This window comes from Alligator mississippiensis, chromosome 7 (assembly GCF_030867095.1).
Source record: "Alligator mississippiensis isolate rAllMis1 chromosome 7, rAllMis1, whole genome shotgun sequence".
Classification (NCBI taxonomy): domain Eukaryota; kingdom Metazoa; phylum Chordata; order Crocodylia; family Alligatoridae; genus Alligator; species Alligator mississippiensis.
Genome location: NC_081830.1, coordinates 81010161 through 81026975, shown reverse-complemented (window position 1 = coordinate 81026975; position 16815 = coordinate 81010161). Strand labels below are relative to the sequence as shown.

Here is a 16815-nt window from a genome sequence, read left to right as displayed (position 1 = left end):
TGAGCTGTGATAAAATGTAGCTGGTAAAATGTAGAGAGGTTACCTGGGGTTACTGGATGGCAGGCAAATTATGATGTGCCACAATCCAACGTCTGTATGTCCATATCCAATGTCCATGATTTTTTGTATCCAGTAAATTAATGAAGTGAAGTTCATAGGCTCATCTACAAAAGGTGTTTTGTAAATTCCCTTTGAGGATTAGAACTGAGAGATTGGAGAGAGTGGTTGCCTTGTGAGAAGCGTCCCCCCACAGGTAATTGGGTATTTTTGTCTTTGATAGATTTTTGGTGTGCGTTCATTCTGGTACGCAGTTGTGGTTTGATTTCTCCTACATAGTTTCCATCAGGGCATTTAGTGCATTGGATGAGATGCATTACATTTCTGGAGGTGCAGGTGTAAGATGTAGGAATGGTGATGGTTTTATTGTAGAGAGTAGTTATTGTGAGGGTGGTTGAGATTATTGGCTGATTTTACATTTCTTGTCCCAGCATGGTCTGGATCCATTCAGTGTGCTTGGGCCATAGAAGAAGAACAATAATTTGTTTTTTAGATATATAGGGAGTAAAAGGAAGGCCCAGGGAGGAATAGGACCCCTGCTAAATGGGCAGAAGCAATTGGTGACGGACAGGGGGGACAAGGCTGAACTCCTCAACGAGTTCTTTGCCTCAGTGTTGCTAAGCGAGGGGCACGACAAGTCTCTCACTGGGGTTGTAGAGAGGCAGCAGCAAGGCGCCAGACTACTATGCGTAGACCCTGAGATGGTGCAGAGTCACTTGGAAGAACTGAATGCCTTTAAGTCGGCAGGCCCGGATGGGCTCCATCCGAAGGTGCTGAAGGCACTGACCAACATCATTGCAGAGCCACTGGTGGGAATATTCAAACGCTCGTGGCGCACGGGCCAAGTCCCGGAGGACTGGAAAAGGGCCAATGTGGTCCCCATTTTCAAGAAGGGGAGGAAGGAGGACCCGGGCAATGATAGGCCAGTCAGTCTCACCTCCATCCTTGGCAAAATCTTTGAAAAAATTATCAAGGCTCACATTTGCGAGAGCCCGGCAGGACAAATTATGCTGAGGGGAAACCAGCACAGGTTCGTGGCAGGCAGATCGTGCCTGACTAATCTAGTTTCTTTTTATGACCAGGTTACGAAACGCCTGGACACAGGAGGAGGGGTGGATGTCGTATACTTAGACTTCAGGAAGGCCTTTGATACGGTATCCCACCCCATACTGGTGAACAAGTTAAGAGGCTGTGACTTGGATGACTACACAGTCCGGTGGGTGGCAAATTGGCTAGAGGGCCGCACCCAGAGTCGTGGTGGATGGGTCGGTTTTGACCTGGAAGGGTGTGGGCAGTGGGGTCCCGCAGGGCTCAGTCCTTGGACCGATACTCTTTAATGTCTTCATCAGCGACTTGGACGAGGGAGTCAAATGTACTCTGTCCAAGTTTGCAGATGACACAAAGCTATGGGGAGAAGTGGACACGCCAGAGGGCAGGGAACAGCTACAGGCAGACCTGGACAGGTTGCACAAGTAGGCAGAAAACAACAGGATGCAGTTTAACAAGGAGAAATGCAAAGTGCTGCACCTAGGGAGGAAAAATGTCCAGCACACCTACAGCCTAGGAAATGACCTGCTGGGTGGCACAGAGGTGGAAAGGGATCTCGGAGTCCTAGTGGACTCCAAGATGAACATGTGTCAGCAGTGTGACGAAGCTATCAGAAAAGGCAATGGCACTTTATTGTGCATCAGCGGATGCATGACGAATAGATCCAAAGAGGTGATACTTCCCCTCTATCGGGCGCTGGTCAGACCGCAGTTGGAGTACTGCCTGCAATTCTGGGCGCCACACTTCAAGAGGGATGCGGATAACCTGGAGAGGGTCCAGAGAAGGGCCACTCGTATGGTCAAGGGCCTGCAGACCAAGCCCTATGAGGAGAGACTAAAGAACCTGGACCTTTTCAGCCTCCACAAGAGAAGGTTGAGAGGCGACCTTGTGGCTGCCTATAAGTTCATCACGGGGGCACAGAAGGGAATTGGTGAGGTTTTATTCACCAAGGCGCACCCGGGGGTTACAAGAAACAATGGCCACAAGCTAGCAGAGAGCAGATTTAGATTGGACATCAGGAAGAACTTCTTCACAGTTAGAGTAGCCAAGGTCTGGAACAGGCTCCCAAGGAAAGTGGTGCTCTCCCCTACCCTGGGGGTCTTCAAGAGGAGGTTGGATATGCATCTAGCTGGGGTCATCTAGACCCAGCACTCTGTCCTGCCTATGCAGGGGGTCGGACTCGATCTATTGAGGTCCCTTCCGACCCTAACATCTATGAATCTATGAATCTATAGGAAGTTTGCTTCAAGGCATACAGGATGGTGAGGTTTGGTGTGTTTAAAGGCTAGGATGGGTGGTTCTGGAAACATCGCTTTAAGAATTGGGTCTTCTCCTAGTATGGGTTGGAATTGTTTGAGGATATCTTGTATACAGTTGGTTCCAGGAAATGATGGTATGTCATAACTAATGGTGTGTGATTAGTGGGGATTTTTTTTTATACTGCAGCAATTCTTCATGTGGTATCTGGGTGACTCTTTCAAAGGTGTGATCTATCTATCGACCTAATTAAGTGTGTCCTGGCATTTTATCTTCCCTTCCCTATACCTACCTCTTCCCACCTTGAATATTTTTTTATACCTTTTGAGCTCAGAATTCAAGATTTAGTCCTATTACTGCTGACCTCTTGAACACCTAAGCAGACCAAGAACCTTATTTCTTTCCATTCCTTTAGTTGCTAATGGTATCAGCCATAGCACAGAAACCTCAACTCAGGTCTGGGCAGATTTAAAAAAAAGGAGAAAGCAACCTTAAAATGTATGAATAAAAGTTTTAAAACAGAACCATCCACCTATACATATAGATCTTGTCATAAGTTGTAATACACTATTTGTAAAAGCCTACAAGAAGTCATTTGAAAGAAATCAGTAAAAAATAAAAAAGTGTAGCACTATTTTATAGCTATGCACTGGAAGGCAGTGAGGAGTGAGGGTGGAAGAAGGCAAAGAAATTATAGGCTGCTGAGAGAAAGGAGAGAGAGGAAGGGATAGCAGTCTCTAAAAAAAAAAGAAGCAATGGCACTTTGGTAATAATGGAATTAGGATGTCAGTTTTAAAGACATATTAATTATTCCCTGAAATCAAATACTTCTTTATCGACATACTATTTCTGAGATTTCTGTTACTTTGTATGTATAAAATATCTGAACTGTGTTTTTTTCTATAAATGATAAAGACACATGCATGTCTTCAAAAGACATTGCTCAGAAATTAGTGTGTGCTTAATGAGTAATCTGTCATCAGGAAAAAGAAACTCAAATGAGCCAGTTGAAAGAACTGCATTTCAAGAAAACTCAGGAGTTACAGGTACAGCAGGAGAAGGAGAAGTGTCTTATAGCAGAAATTGAGGGAAGCCAAGCATCACTTAAAAACCTCAACAGTCGGTTACGCAAACTTGACGCGGATGCATTAAAGCAACAAGAAATAACTTATAATCAGGTAAGGGGTTTGCTAGTTCTCAGTTAATTTTCTTCATAATTTTCTTTAGGGCTGACACATGAGTAATGTTTGGATTTTTTTAAACTTCGCTAACTGCTTAGAGAATGCAGTTGCTGAAATGTTCAATGCTTAATGATGTGCTCTGTTCCATCTCCCCAGATGCACGAATTAAATTGAAACAGCTAAGATTTGCTGAGATTTACATTGTGTATGTGTGTATTCTTAATCATTTTTGTGTCTGCAGTTCTTCTTGTTAGTTTACCAAATCAATTTTCCTCTGAACTATTGATGCTTCAGGGTAAATTTTTTGATGTGATACAAGAGAGGTACATGTCCAAATCCTGTTATTTTCTAATGAGATTTATGTGCATATCTCCTATGCACCACTTTGAAAATTTGCCCCTTTATGTCATTACCAGGGGATGTTGATAAGATTGCAACACTGCTCTAAGCCTCCCTACAGCAGACTATCCATGCAGCCTGTGCTTTGTTGGACTTCTAGAAGACTACTTATGAGCCATCATCACACACCACTCATTTAAGAGCATTTAGTTAGTGTTTCACATTAAAATGAGGCGGCCTATAAGCCATAATTATAAAATAACAATAGCTTAATTAGGTGACTGTCCTAAAGCCAGAATTTAGTTTCCGAGTTCACATGCAACATTTAGCATTAATCAAGAGAGCTCTAATTGTTTAGCTTAGGCTTTCTAATTTTTTTTCTTTAAATAATTTTAACAGGATTTTTATATTCAGCAAGTGGAGCGACGATTGTCACGGCTAAAAGGGGAGGTTAATACAGATGAAAGACAAGTACTAGAAGCAAAAGTTGCTGAACTTAAAAAAACACTAGAAGAAAAGAAAAATGCATATAATGTTCTACATGTGCAGCACAAGAAGGTTCAGGTAACTTGCTTACAATGACAAATTCTGGAATTTAAGGAATTCTAATAACTTAGATAATTTTTTCCCTTTTATTTGTTAAATCTGGTACAAGATTTAGAACGTCTGAACTTCAGCTAGGTTGCATGGAAAACTTCATAATATGTCCCTCAGTACTTTAAAGGAAGCTACTGAGCAACTGAGATTTTATCCCATCGAAGACTTTTGAATTGTGAAGGCAAGCTTTTTCAGATCTGATTGACTTTTAAAATAAACTACTTTGTATTTATTTGTATGTTTTTGACATGAGCTCTTGCATACTATACATGATATCAAAATGATGTTCCGCTACATCAGGTTTTAGACAATTAGCATTACATTGCCTCATTATTTTAAAATGAAAATGTTTGGGTTAACAGGCTGAAACACTGTTTAAAAATCCCTGGTTTAAAAATACTACCTTGAAAGGTATTTTATAAATGTAGTGTGGGTGACTGACATTCTTTGTGTGTTTGTATTTGCCGCACAATCACAGTATTTGTATACATATACTGTAATTAGATGCTAACAATATTCACCTTAACTCACTTATAAATCAGCTCCAGCATGTTTTGAGGACTTCTGTTTGTTTTTGGTGTACGTACATTTTTCTAATTACCACCTCACTTTGGCAGATACTTGCTACTCTTTTAAAAACATTTTTGAAAGTATCTAGACATCTTTTAGGTAAGAAAAGTTTGTATTTTTTTCCATTTCAGTGAAGCCTGGTGATATAGCATGATTGGTTTTGAACAGCAAGGGTTGGGACAGATTTCCAAGAGATCTGGTAAATTCTCCATAATTTGGAGTCTCTTATTAAAATGGAATGTCTTTAAGACATACTGTCTATCAAGGGTCTCAAATTCATCTGTCCCCACAGCCCATGTTGCTCCATTAGTCCAGTCTCGCAGGTTCTGTGTATGAGATGACAGTCAGCTCTGGACCTAGGGCAGCACTGACATTAAATTCTGTGACTCTGTGACTATGAAAGTTTTGTATATGTTGTCATAAAAGGGTGTCAGAAGAATCTGACACCCCAGATAAAACAGTAATTGCATAGGAACTACTGCAGTAGCACCACAGATCAGGACTTGATACTATGCACACAATATAAATTTACATATCAAAGATGGTCTCTGTTCCAAAGAGCTTTTAATTTTTAACTGCTAGTATTTTGAACAGCCTGTATCTACTGAAATGAACTATGAACAACTTATTTTCTAACAGAGTGACATTCATTTTATGAAGAGGGCAATGGATAAGACAGGAGAAGAAATGAGTGGTGTGATGGCTAGGATAGATGAACTAAACCTGTTCAATGACAAATCAGATAAAGAATTTAAAAAAGCTAAAGCTGTCAAGCAGGTATGATAACATTTTACAGTTCTGTTTGTAGGACGCATGATTATTTAAAAAAAATAATATTGTAAGGAATAAATCACGTAAAAACTTGTGATGAATGGGTTGGGGGTTGTTTTCTGCTCTTTTTTGTGTTGGGTCATGAGCCTTCCATAGGAAACTCTCTTGGCATTTCCTGGTCTTGCAATTTTTCTCCAAGTGAAAGTACTGTTCCAATAGCTAGCTGATAGTGCAATGGATACCACCTCCTGCGTCTCAGGGCTACTTTGGGAGTTCAGTTACCATTGACCAAAAACCATTTATGCAGCAAAGTCTATTTGGTGTGTGCTTTGCCACAGCTATTTCTGCCTGCAGCGTATCACTGATGCTTCTTTGAGAAGTCATTAATTCTGACATTTGGGGTGTAGGTTGTAGCTGTGTTGGTCTAAGGACATAGGCAGACAAGGTTCTTTGGGTAAATCCAATTATCTTTTCTTAGACCAACTCAGATAGTTGGAAAAATTCTTCTTTGCAAGCTTTCGGGTACAGATACGCTTTGCCAGGCAGAGGAAGCATTTGCAGTTGGTCTGTGCTCTTCCTGGATGGAATAGTAAAGCAGCCAGAGGCCAGTACTTATGCAAGAAAGCCAGTCAGTTAAAATGTAAACTGAGGTAGTCTATAGGTGAGAGACAGGTGTGGGGGGTAGAGGGGAATATGTAACTAGTCAATGGATGAGAGATGGGGTGGCGGGAGGGGAATGAATACAGCTGATAAAAAGAGGTTCTTTATTTTACCAGCTATATTCATTCCCCTTCTCCCCCACCCCACTGGTCTCTCATTCACTGACTACAGCTACATATTCCTCTTCCCCCTGCCCTGCCTGTCTCTCCCCTGTTGACTACCTCAATTTACATTTTAACTGACTGGCTTTCTTGCATAAGTACTGGCCCGTGGCTGCTTCACTATTTCATCCAGGAAGAGTACAGACTCTTCCAACTGCGGACTCTTCCTCTGCCTGGCAAAGCATATCTGTACCCAAAAGCTTGCAAAGAAGAATTTTTCCAACTATTTGTCTTCTGTTCCCTATCATCCATTTTGCAAAACTACATTTTTGGCCTTCTAAAGGTGCTCTCTAGAACTGGTTTGGATGTGCTTTTATTCTTCCAGCAAATCTCGTTAGCGTGGACTTGGGAAAATGCTGATTTGCTGCTGCCTTAAGTGTTTTGTGTAGGCCCAGCCTAAACAGCAGTTACCCTTTTGTTTCAATTCTAATTTCTTAATAATGGCAGAGTGGAGTGAAAAAAGGTTCTAGGCCTCCTTCTGCTGTGATGTCCAGAGGAGAGGTAAACAGGCAACAAATGCTCCACAACAAGCAGTTTCTATTTTTCCACCTGCTCCAAGGTGTGTTAGCATGGCTCAAAACAGCGCTGTACAGAAATATCCTGACCTGTCTTCAGAACTGGAAGACATTTAGAGGGATTAGGGCAGTGGTGTGCTGAGGCTAAGCCTTGCTTCTAACCAGAATTTGCTCAGGTGAAGCATCATTCTAACAGCTATTATTGGTTCTTGGAGATCTGTGGAGGGCACTGCATAGAGACCATTTAGTGGTTGGGATTCTGCTGATTATTCAGGGTAAAACAAGAGCCTCTCAATCTTGCCCTGGGGAAATGAATGAGTTTTTACTACTGATGCAGGATTGTACCTAAAGGCCTAATGATCTTACAGCTGACCTCCCTCCCCTAAATTAAGACCTTTCCTTAGAGGTATGGAGTTAAAGGCAAGCCACTTATGAAAGTGGGCACATGGATGGACTAAGGAAACTCTGCCTACTCACTCTCATGGATCTTACATAGGTTTCGTACGTGACATGCGGGCCATAAAGCTTTTGGACGCCCGGTATTTTTCTCCTACACCAGTGGTGCTAAACTTTTTGGACTCAAGGCACCTTTCCATAACTTTTGTGAATTGAGTCCCACCCAACTTCAAAAATTAAGTTATATAGTATAGTGCTTATACTTCCTTGCAGGGGGGTTGGGCGGTGTGGGAGGGAATTGACCAGGCAGTGACAAGTAGGAGCCTGTGCTTATCCACTTAATCTCCTGACACCCTTCAAAGGATCTCATGGGCACCCAAAGGTGCCATGGCACCCTGGCTCAGAAGTACTGTCCTATGCAGTTATACACTTAAGTTATACGCTTGAGATAGTTATAATTAGATCCAAAGGTCTTGACAGTCTTTTCTGAAGTCTATTTAATTTCTTCAGGGATCATCTTTGTTCACGTCTCATTATTATAATAATAAATTATTATTAAAGAGCAAGCTACAAATAGGAAAGCCTAATATAAGAGATAAAACACAAGTTTAAAATTAATCATATGTTACATAATAGATTTGTAGATAATCCATTGGGAGCATGGAGCTGTAACTTTTTTTCAAATTTAACTCTGATTTACAATATAATTTTTGATGTGTACACATTCTAGCACTTTATAAAAATTGTTAAGAACAATTTCTCAAAGAAATAACATCTCTTTGAAAGTTGCGTTTGTTTTGTGTAAATTTCATAGTTAAAGGGTGTTAAAACTGAAGAACTGTTTGCCTCACAAATTTGAGAGCACTGTGAATACAGGTAATTAAGAAAGAAGAGATTGACAAACTATAGAGACCCTTACAGGTGATAAAATGTATTCCATTTCTCTATTAAAAGTATATAGAATTAATACTGTTTAACTGGTGCTTTCTAAGTAACTGATTTTTTTCCTACAATTATTAAGTTTTTTAAAAACTTGTCCTGAAAAACAAACCTTATAATTTGGGATTATTTGTCCTTTGGCATTCGCTAGGATTTGATGGTTGAAGATAATCTTCTGAAATTGGAACTGAAACGTCTTCGAGATACACTGTACAATAAGGCAGAGCAAGTTCTCTCACTGGAAAAACGAAAATTACAATTAAACGCAGCCATGGCTGAAAGAACTGAAGAAATTAAAGTTCATAAGGCAATGCTTGAATCTCAGTTAAGATTCGTGGATCAGGAGCGGCAACATGTAAGGTAGCTAGCAAACATTTTCAAAACATTATGTGCAACTTTCTTAATACTTAAGTGGAAGACAGGGAAGATAATCAAACACGTTAAATATGTTTCACCGAAGGTAAGGTTAAATTGTGGTCATTCTACAATTTTTCCTGTTTTTCCCCCCCTCAGAAAACTAACTAAATTTTCTATTCAAAAGTACCTTGGTACCACCATCAAAAAGATAAAATCTGCCAAAAATCATTTTTATATAGTTCCATTCATTTGAGGATTTCATTGTTTTACACAAGGAAGCATTTTTCCCCATTTCACAAATAGAATGACTAAGGAGCAGTTAAGTGTCTTGGCACAAAGTATACAGCAAGTCAGTAAAGACCTGGGAACAGAGCCCAAGTCCCTCAACTTCAGTCTCCTTTCTGAACTGCTAACTCGGTGTTTCATCACTCTGCTAGCAATCCCCCATCTCTGTGCTTAACAAGACAGTGCTGTTTGGCCTATTTAGAAAGATGACATCTAGTCCTGACAAAGGTCTGTAACTAAATACGTACAATCTTGTGCAACAGGGGCATGGGGGGGTTGTTGGTTTGTTGTTTTTTAAGGTGAGGTACTGTGTTTGTCTCTCCACTATTGCATTTGTTCAAGATAACTGTAGACTACACTGTATTAACTAGTTATAAGAGCAAGTCACATTTGATGAGAGAACCTTCTCAGCAGGAGCATGCATTTAATGAAACTCTGATGGCTGACGCAGCAAGCTAAAAATTCTCACAGATATCCAGAGAATCTCTGTTAGCTGTCTCGAGGCAGCTTTTCAAGCTCCTGTAGACTAGAAATGGTATGTGTATATATTATACATACCCATTAGCTAGTTGATTACACTGTTAAACAGATAGTTATAATAAAAGCATAACTTTCTTCCCTTTAAAACAATAAAATTATTGATTCAAAATATTTGCTCCAACCTTTAGCTCTGACTTCTCAACATCTATCTTGTGGGTGGTTAAACCCAACTGAAAAACAAGCACTCAACAGCTGAGCTGGCAGGCTTTTATTCCCCCTCTGCTAGCCACACCCCACACAATAGGAAATTAGAGTGATTTAGTGTGACTAAAGCTTAACTCCTCACCAAGAGTGCAGACTGTGTGTTTTTCCTTTGATAATTACACAGCTAATTGGTACTTCCATGTAATTTGATTTGGGGTTGTTGCCTGCTGTTGCTTACTCTCCTCTAGCAGTGGCAATATTAAGATATGATCAGCAGGGGGCAGTTTGTGCAGCTGTAGGACTTAAATGCCAAATCTTAAAATGTTTGGGGGAGGATTATGGCCTGGCCTCCTGCGATGCAGGGATCCAAAATATAATGTTAAATTTGTCCACTTTATGCAGTAATGTTAGAAGAGTTGTGGGTGGGAAGAGGACCAGATGTCTAGGGCTGGGAGGACTGGGAGCAAGTGGGCCAACCTGCCAGCAGTAGGAGTACTGCTTTCCTGGTTGGCTCCCTATGCATGTGCAGACTGTAGCCAGAAGCAGCTGATAAAACAGCACATGGCAAACAATTTCTCAAGAGCTCACTTTGCATTTCCTTTCCTCCCATCACATCAGTGCTGAATTTCAAGAACGTCTAAGTAAAATTGATAAACTGAGGCGCAGATATGAAATTCTGACAATTGTCATGATGCCTCCTGAAGGAGAAGAGGAGAAAACTCAGACTTACTATGTCATTAAGGTAGTTTAGTAACTTTACTATTGAAATGCTTTAATCAATGCAATACTTAGGCAGTCACATAACAGGTGTCTATTTAAACTGTGGTTTTCTCTGTTTTATTCTTAAATCAACTCTCTCCCCCAGTAAAGTAAATCTCTCATCCTCATACCTGTTGTCCCCATCAGAGAAGGGTCATGGCCATGTGTTTTCTTGATATCTTGGGGTGAGAACAGCTTACTTCTTAGCCCAGGTCGCTAAAGTGCAGGATCTTCTAAGTCTTCTTTTCTCAACAGCATGTGGAATAACAAGAAACTTAGCCCATCCGGACTTAAAGGACATTTTCCAAGACACTTAGAACAAACTGCAACTTGCTCCCTGTAACGGGGCGTCATCCCCAGGGCAGTCGAGAACCCCTGGAGGCACCCGAGTCCCCTTTATTTCAGTCTACTTCTGGGAACCATCTTCCCTTCACTCATCTGCCATATCTTGATGTTTCTTTTGGTTCTCAAAGAAGAGGCTGCCCCAGATCAGGTCTTTGCTCCAGAGAACACCCAGAGGCGAGGAGCTCCTGCCTTAAGGGCTAATTGCACGACTCCATACCACCCCTATACTGTGTCCCATGCCTCACAGATGCTACATGACTGTTGTTGCCTCTGTTGGGGCCTCAGCCTATTTGGCCTCTGCCCCATAAACGTGGCTAAGCCTTCTAGCCTAGGCCCACTGTGTTGGACCTGGCTTTGAGGCACTAACTCCACTCCTTTCTTTCCTGTCACTGGGCCCCTGGCCCGTGTGTCTCTGAAAGCTTGATTTCTCCTTGTGGCATGGCTGCTGAATGCACTTGCATGTACAGCAGCCCTGTTCTTCTCCAATCAGAGACACTTTAGTTAGCAATAGGAAAGTTCTACAAGACAGACTTACCTGGGCTAACTGAACTGGCTCTCCAGCCCAGCATAGAGAGATCCATGATTCTAGGAAGTCACTAGCCTTCTACTTGTGAAGAACTAAACCTTTCAAGTCAGACCCTGGACTTCTATTTAACCACAATAACGACGAAGGGTACAGCACTCTATGCAGACACTCTCCCAGTATACCTCTGCCTGTGTCAGAACGTGCTGTGAGCTACCTATGGCAGACTGTTTAGCAGCAATTACCACACATACCGTCAAGAGTTCAGACAGCACCTGCAGCTTCAATCAGAAGTGCCTCCATGGTTAATGTCTGCAAAGCTGGAGCTATATTCACAAGTCACTAGACATCTCCAAAAGCTCCAGATTGCATGCTATATTTGGGGAAACAGTGCTTTGGTTGCTGTTCTTATAAGACCCTTTAAGGTTCCACTTCCATATGGGCTATAAGCTTAAGTCATTTACAGTGGAACATGCATCTGGACAATCATTCAAAGAACAAACCAGTTGTGTATCTTGCAGTAATTGGAGTTCTGTGCATTCCACCTTATGTTTCTTCCTGACCTTGTACTTCCATTCTGCAGAGTAAAAGAAACTCAGGAATGGGAGACACATACCAGCCCTCATGCCCTAGTTGAGAAATGAGAGCTAGGGCACATGTGAACAGAAAGGCTTTTCCTTATCATAGGTCTGTTATCTCAAGTGCATGAAGTGCACCTACAGTGGGATATTCATATGGATGCCACTTACTGGAAACCTCTTTCCAGCTATTTAGTAGGTAAGGTCCCAGTCTGAACCATGAGCTCACAAGTGGATTTTTGCCCACATGTATGGTTCCTAACTGCTTGCCCACCAGGATTCTTTTCCTGTAATTGTCTTAGTGTGTTTCAGGACTACACAAGCAGCCCTGTATCTTATCTGGTCTGTCATTTACCAACCTGAGATATCTGGTTTTACTTTTAGGCTGCCCAGGATAAGGAGGACCTTCAACGGGAAGGTGATGATTTGGATGCAAAGATCCGCAAAGCTGAAAAGGAAGTTGTAGCCCTGGAAAATACCCTGCGTGTGCTTAATAACTGCAACAGCAATTACCGAAACTCTTTTAAAAAAGTCACAGAGACAAGTATGCCAAAAACAGACGGTTATTAACTGTGGGAGTTGGAGGTGACGGTCTAAATCAGAGACACTAGAGCTAGTAATTCTATGAGGGTTGTATTCACTGAGTATAGAACAAGCCGACACCAGCAGAAGGGAGAGTAATTCACATGCTGCTATCATTAGTTGGCCAGGGCACAGTAAGAAGATTAGGTACAAGAAAAAAAAGGGCGTTGACATGAAATTAATGTTAATTTTTTTCATTATGATATGTATACATGTCATAACACCCACATAGAGGTTGTGGATAGTCCTGAATACAAAACCACCGTTGGAAGGCAGATTAGAAAGAAGTTGAACAAGTAACCTTCACAGTAAACCTATTACTTTTATTTGTGTAAAAGTTGGATCACTGGCATCAGTATAGCTGTAGAGAAAGGTTTGAAGTTTAACTTGTGTGCCCTCTGCTGGCTCTTCAGCAGCAATTAAGTTATTATTCTTCACCAATCCAGTCATTTTTTGCCTTATTTTTGGTAACAAGTTATTATGGAGAATTTATATCCATGAAGGTTTTAAATCTTGAGAATGTCCCCCATAAAGTGTTACCAAATAAAAAGCAAGCACTTTAGGACTTCTGAGGACACACTTCCTTGAACATCTGCTTTTCCAGTTGTGTGCATTTCAGGTTTACACCTTTTGTAGCAGCAGTGCATTTTCTAGAAGTAGGTAGACAAGTAAAAGCGTAATTCCCAAAGTACCTGAGGTATATACCTACAGAAAGAACGTATATACTTCTCAGGAGCTCAGCAGTCAACTGTACGATGTTTAAATATTTCTTCTCTTCCTCCTGGCAACTTTAATCAGTGGTGTAAAATATTAAAAAGGAAAAGAAAAGGGGTTTTGTTTCAGAAAGTGATTATGGACTTATATCTCCAACTCTGCTCTTCATGGGGATTTATAAAGCCATCCTGTGATTAGATACAAACAGGTTGTTCTATTTATAGGTATGATGTGTCTAATACACTGCACCTCAGAATAGCATAACTCAGGACTGTAGTCTTAAGGCAGGCTGGGAAAACTCTTCCTCTCTCATATTTGGCCATAACTAAAGTCAGCATATTGTATATGAACACATTTTTATGTAGGTGTTTTAAAAGGCAACAATACTTCATCTATTATATGCAGATTCAGTGACATAAGCATGAGTTATGGCATGCACTTTGCAAGTCTGTACTAACTTGATTGTTTGGGATCGTAGGTGAGGAGTATGAAGAAAAGCTGCAGTTGGAAGAAGAGAAAAGAGCGGCTGATGAAAAACTCAGGTACAAACGAAGACGGATCAAGGAGCTTCAGGAGGATGTTCAGGTACAACGCACGTGACTTCCAAGTATATCACCAAAGCCAAAGTATTACATAGCTCATTCATATCTTTCTCAAAGATTACACATCATTCCAGAAGTATTTCTCCTGTACTAGCTATGTGATTCTCTATACCCCTTTCTACTTCTCCAGGATAACGGGAAAAAAAATTCAAAGGTGCTTGATTCACATGGGAGCCTATGTCCCATTTTGAATGGTGATTTAAGGTTCTAAGTCTGAATTCTACTGATTTTTTCCCCTAAGACAGACTGTTAAGTGACTGTGTGAGATTCACAAAGGGAATTAGTACATAAGCCCAAAATCTAGGTCCTCAAAACATCTACTCGCAGCTGTCATCTAATCCTGGAATTACCCAAGTGTCTGATATTAGAGTTCCTAAGGTACTGGATCAGATAGGTGCTCTGAGCACAGCTAGCAGACCAGGCTCCACACAAAATGCAGGAAGTAACATCCTGGCTGAATGATATGAGTGGAGGGAGGCACCTTTCTGCAGCCTAGAGTAGGTTGTCAAAGGCATGGAGACAGCATAGGGCTTGAGACACCCTTTTCCCTCAGCCCTTACTGAGGACTACCTTAAGTGGCTCTCTGTGGGCTGGAATCATCAATCCCATTCTCAGCTCTCTAAAAGCATGTCTGTCCAATGCAAGGCTGTGCTATGCAGAGATGCTCAAGCTGGTTCTGGACCCTAATGCATGCAGAGCTAAAAACAGTATACTTGTGTTAGCTTGGTGCTATGCCTGGACTAATTTGCTCTGCTTGGTTCCATTGTTAGCTGGAGTATCAGCATAATGCTGCCTTGCAGATTACAGACATATCTCAGATGATTAAAGGACTAGAGAAAGCCAGCCCGGTAAGCAACAGCATGCTTCTTAAAGGAGCTAATTAACTCAGGTGCAATACTTCACTAACATAGATGTATTGCTCTTGGTTGCAGAACTAGTATGGACATCTTCACATATCACTGAAGTACACCTTGTAACTCTCCCCACACGTTGTTTAGGTAGCCTATGTGAGCTTAGGTGTTGTTAGTTCCACCATGAAGCTAAGCAGCTAGATTGGGGGTGGGCAAAATACAGCCCATGGCTGTATCCAGCCTGTTGATCACCACTGGGAGCCCAAGGAGGGAGGGCTGCACCCTAAGCTGCTCGGCCACAGCCAGGGCTGGGCTGCACCACACAGCACACAGACTTCTCTGCCCCGGCCCCGGCCAAATTCAGCCCCCACCCCTTTCTGGCTTCTTCTTGGTGTTGCAGCTGTGCAGTCCTGGCATCAGTCACTAGCAGCTGGGCCCGCATGGGATGGGGCATGATGCAGTGCACCGAGTAGCCTGCTACCGTGAGCCACTGCCACCACGAGCCACTGCCACCACAGCACCACTAGAAGGTGAACTTGTGTTGGCTGTGGAGCGGGCTCAGCCTGGGACAGCCACCTTTGACTTTCCTGGTGCAGCGCAGCAACAGCAGCTCATCACAGTGGGTGGGCAGAATGGCTATTTGGTGCGCTGCATTGCCTCCCTATCCCGAATGGGCCTGGCTGCTGGTGGCCACGGTGCCAGGACTGCACAGTGCCAACAGGAAGCTAGGTCGGGGAGGTAGAGATGGGTGGGGGGAAGGGAGTGGACAAGGAGTCTCTGTACTGCCTGGCCTGACCTAGGCCCAGCCCCAGCTGTGACAGCAAAGCGGCACAGGGAACATCCCTCCCTCCTCAGGCTCCTGGCAACAAGCAGCGGGTCAGATAGGTTCAGCGGACATCTCCCCAGCCCCCCCTCAACAGTCACCAAAACTCGTTAAGTGGCTCTCCAGCCCAAATAATTGCCCACCTAGATGTTTAGCACTGCATTGTTTAATATAGGAGTGCCTAAGCTTCATTAGGAATTTCTGAACATTTTATTCAGTGCTGATCGTTCTTATCAGGTGTAAGATATAGTTCCCATGTATGGAAACTTTATATAAAGACCTAGTTATAAGTTATTTATTCATAAATACCTGACATATAGACAAGAGAATTGAAAGTCTGGTTTCATAATGATGTTGATACCTTCGGGACACAAGCTATGGTTAAAAACAACTAACAGTAAAAACTAAGGCCCCAGGCAGACATTACACTTAAGATGCAACTAACCTGATTAATTGACTGGATGCTCCCAGCCATGGGAGCACTACTTCCCAGTGCAAAGGGAGCCCAGGAACATGATTCCAGGCTTTGCTCTGCCACTTTAATATGGTGCACTTGGGATCTGATCCTCGATCCCACAATTGCACCTCTTGCCGTGCACGGGTCCGTAACAGGAGGCCCAATTGTTGGGACTGTGCCTCAGATCTCAACACAACTTTAACTGTCACAACCTAAGTTATAAGATAGATCCTAGTGCAAAACATTAATAAAATATTGGAAGAATATCAGAAACACTTCATTAAAGTTAATACTGTTTTTTAAACTAATCAAAAACAGTGCTCAAAATACTGTGCATTACATTAGATCTGTGCTTATTTTTGCAGAGTATGGAAAATACTTTGGCCATCATGCTAAAACAGGAGGCTGCCTACCAAGAAGAGAGAGAGGAGAAACAAGCTTATGTTTTGCAGCTTAACAAAGTCACAAATGAGCAGAAGCCAAAATTAGAAAGGATCATGAAACAGGTTGGTTAAACTAATTCATGACAACTCATTAGTTTGAGTGATATTAGGAACAAAATAAACCACGTTTACATTCAGGTCAGTTACTGCGAACACTGAGACTGCGTCCACGTGAGCAGGGGCGTGCGTTTGCAGCAGCACAAATTTTGTGCTGCTTTATGCTGCAGTGCACATCCCCATTCATGCTACTTGCAGTGGGACACATTGTCCTGCTGCTCCACGTACTGCAGGGGGGGCTGGCTGGGCCAACGTCTGCCTCAGC

The 16815-nt window shown here is 42.1% G+C and overlaps 1 protein-coding gene across 1 annotated transcript in view; it reads left to right on the top strand.

Annotated features, from left to right (window-relative positions):
- The window catches only part of CCDC39 (coiled-coil domain containing 39), a 37183-nt gene that overhangs the window by 17115 nt on the left and 3253 nt on the right, over positions 1-16815 (top strand). Inside the window, exons 10-17 of the mRNA XM_006266928.4 lie at positions 3345-3539; positions 4281-4445; positions 5688-5825; positions 8642-8850; positions 10435-10558; positions 12406-12565; positions 13796-13902; positions 16416-16556. Of these exons, the coding sequence (XP_006266990.2) occupies positions 3345-3539; positions 4281-4445; positions 5688-5825; positions 8642-8850; positions 10435-10558; positions 12406-12565; positions 13796-13902; positions 16416-16556 (1239 nt within the window). The remainder of the gene's footprint in view (positions 1-3344; positions 3540-4280; positions 4446-5687; positions 5826-8641; positions 8851-10434; positions 10559-12405; positions 12566-13795; positions 13903-16415; positions 16557-16815) is intronic.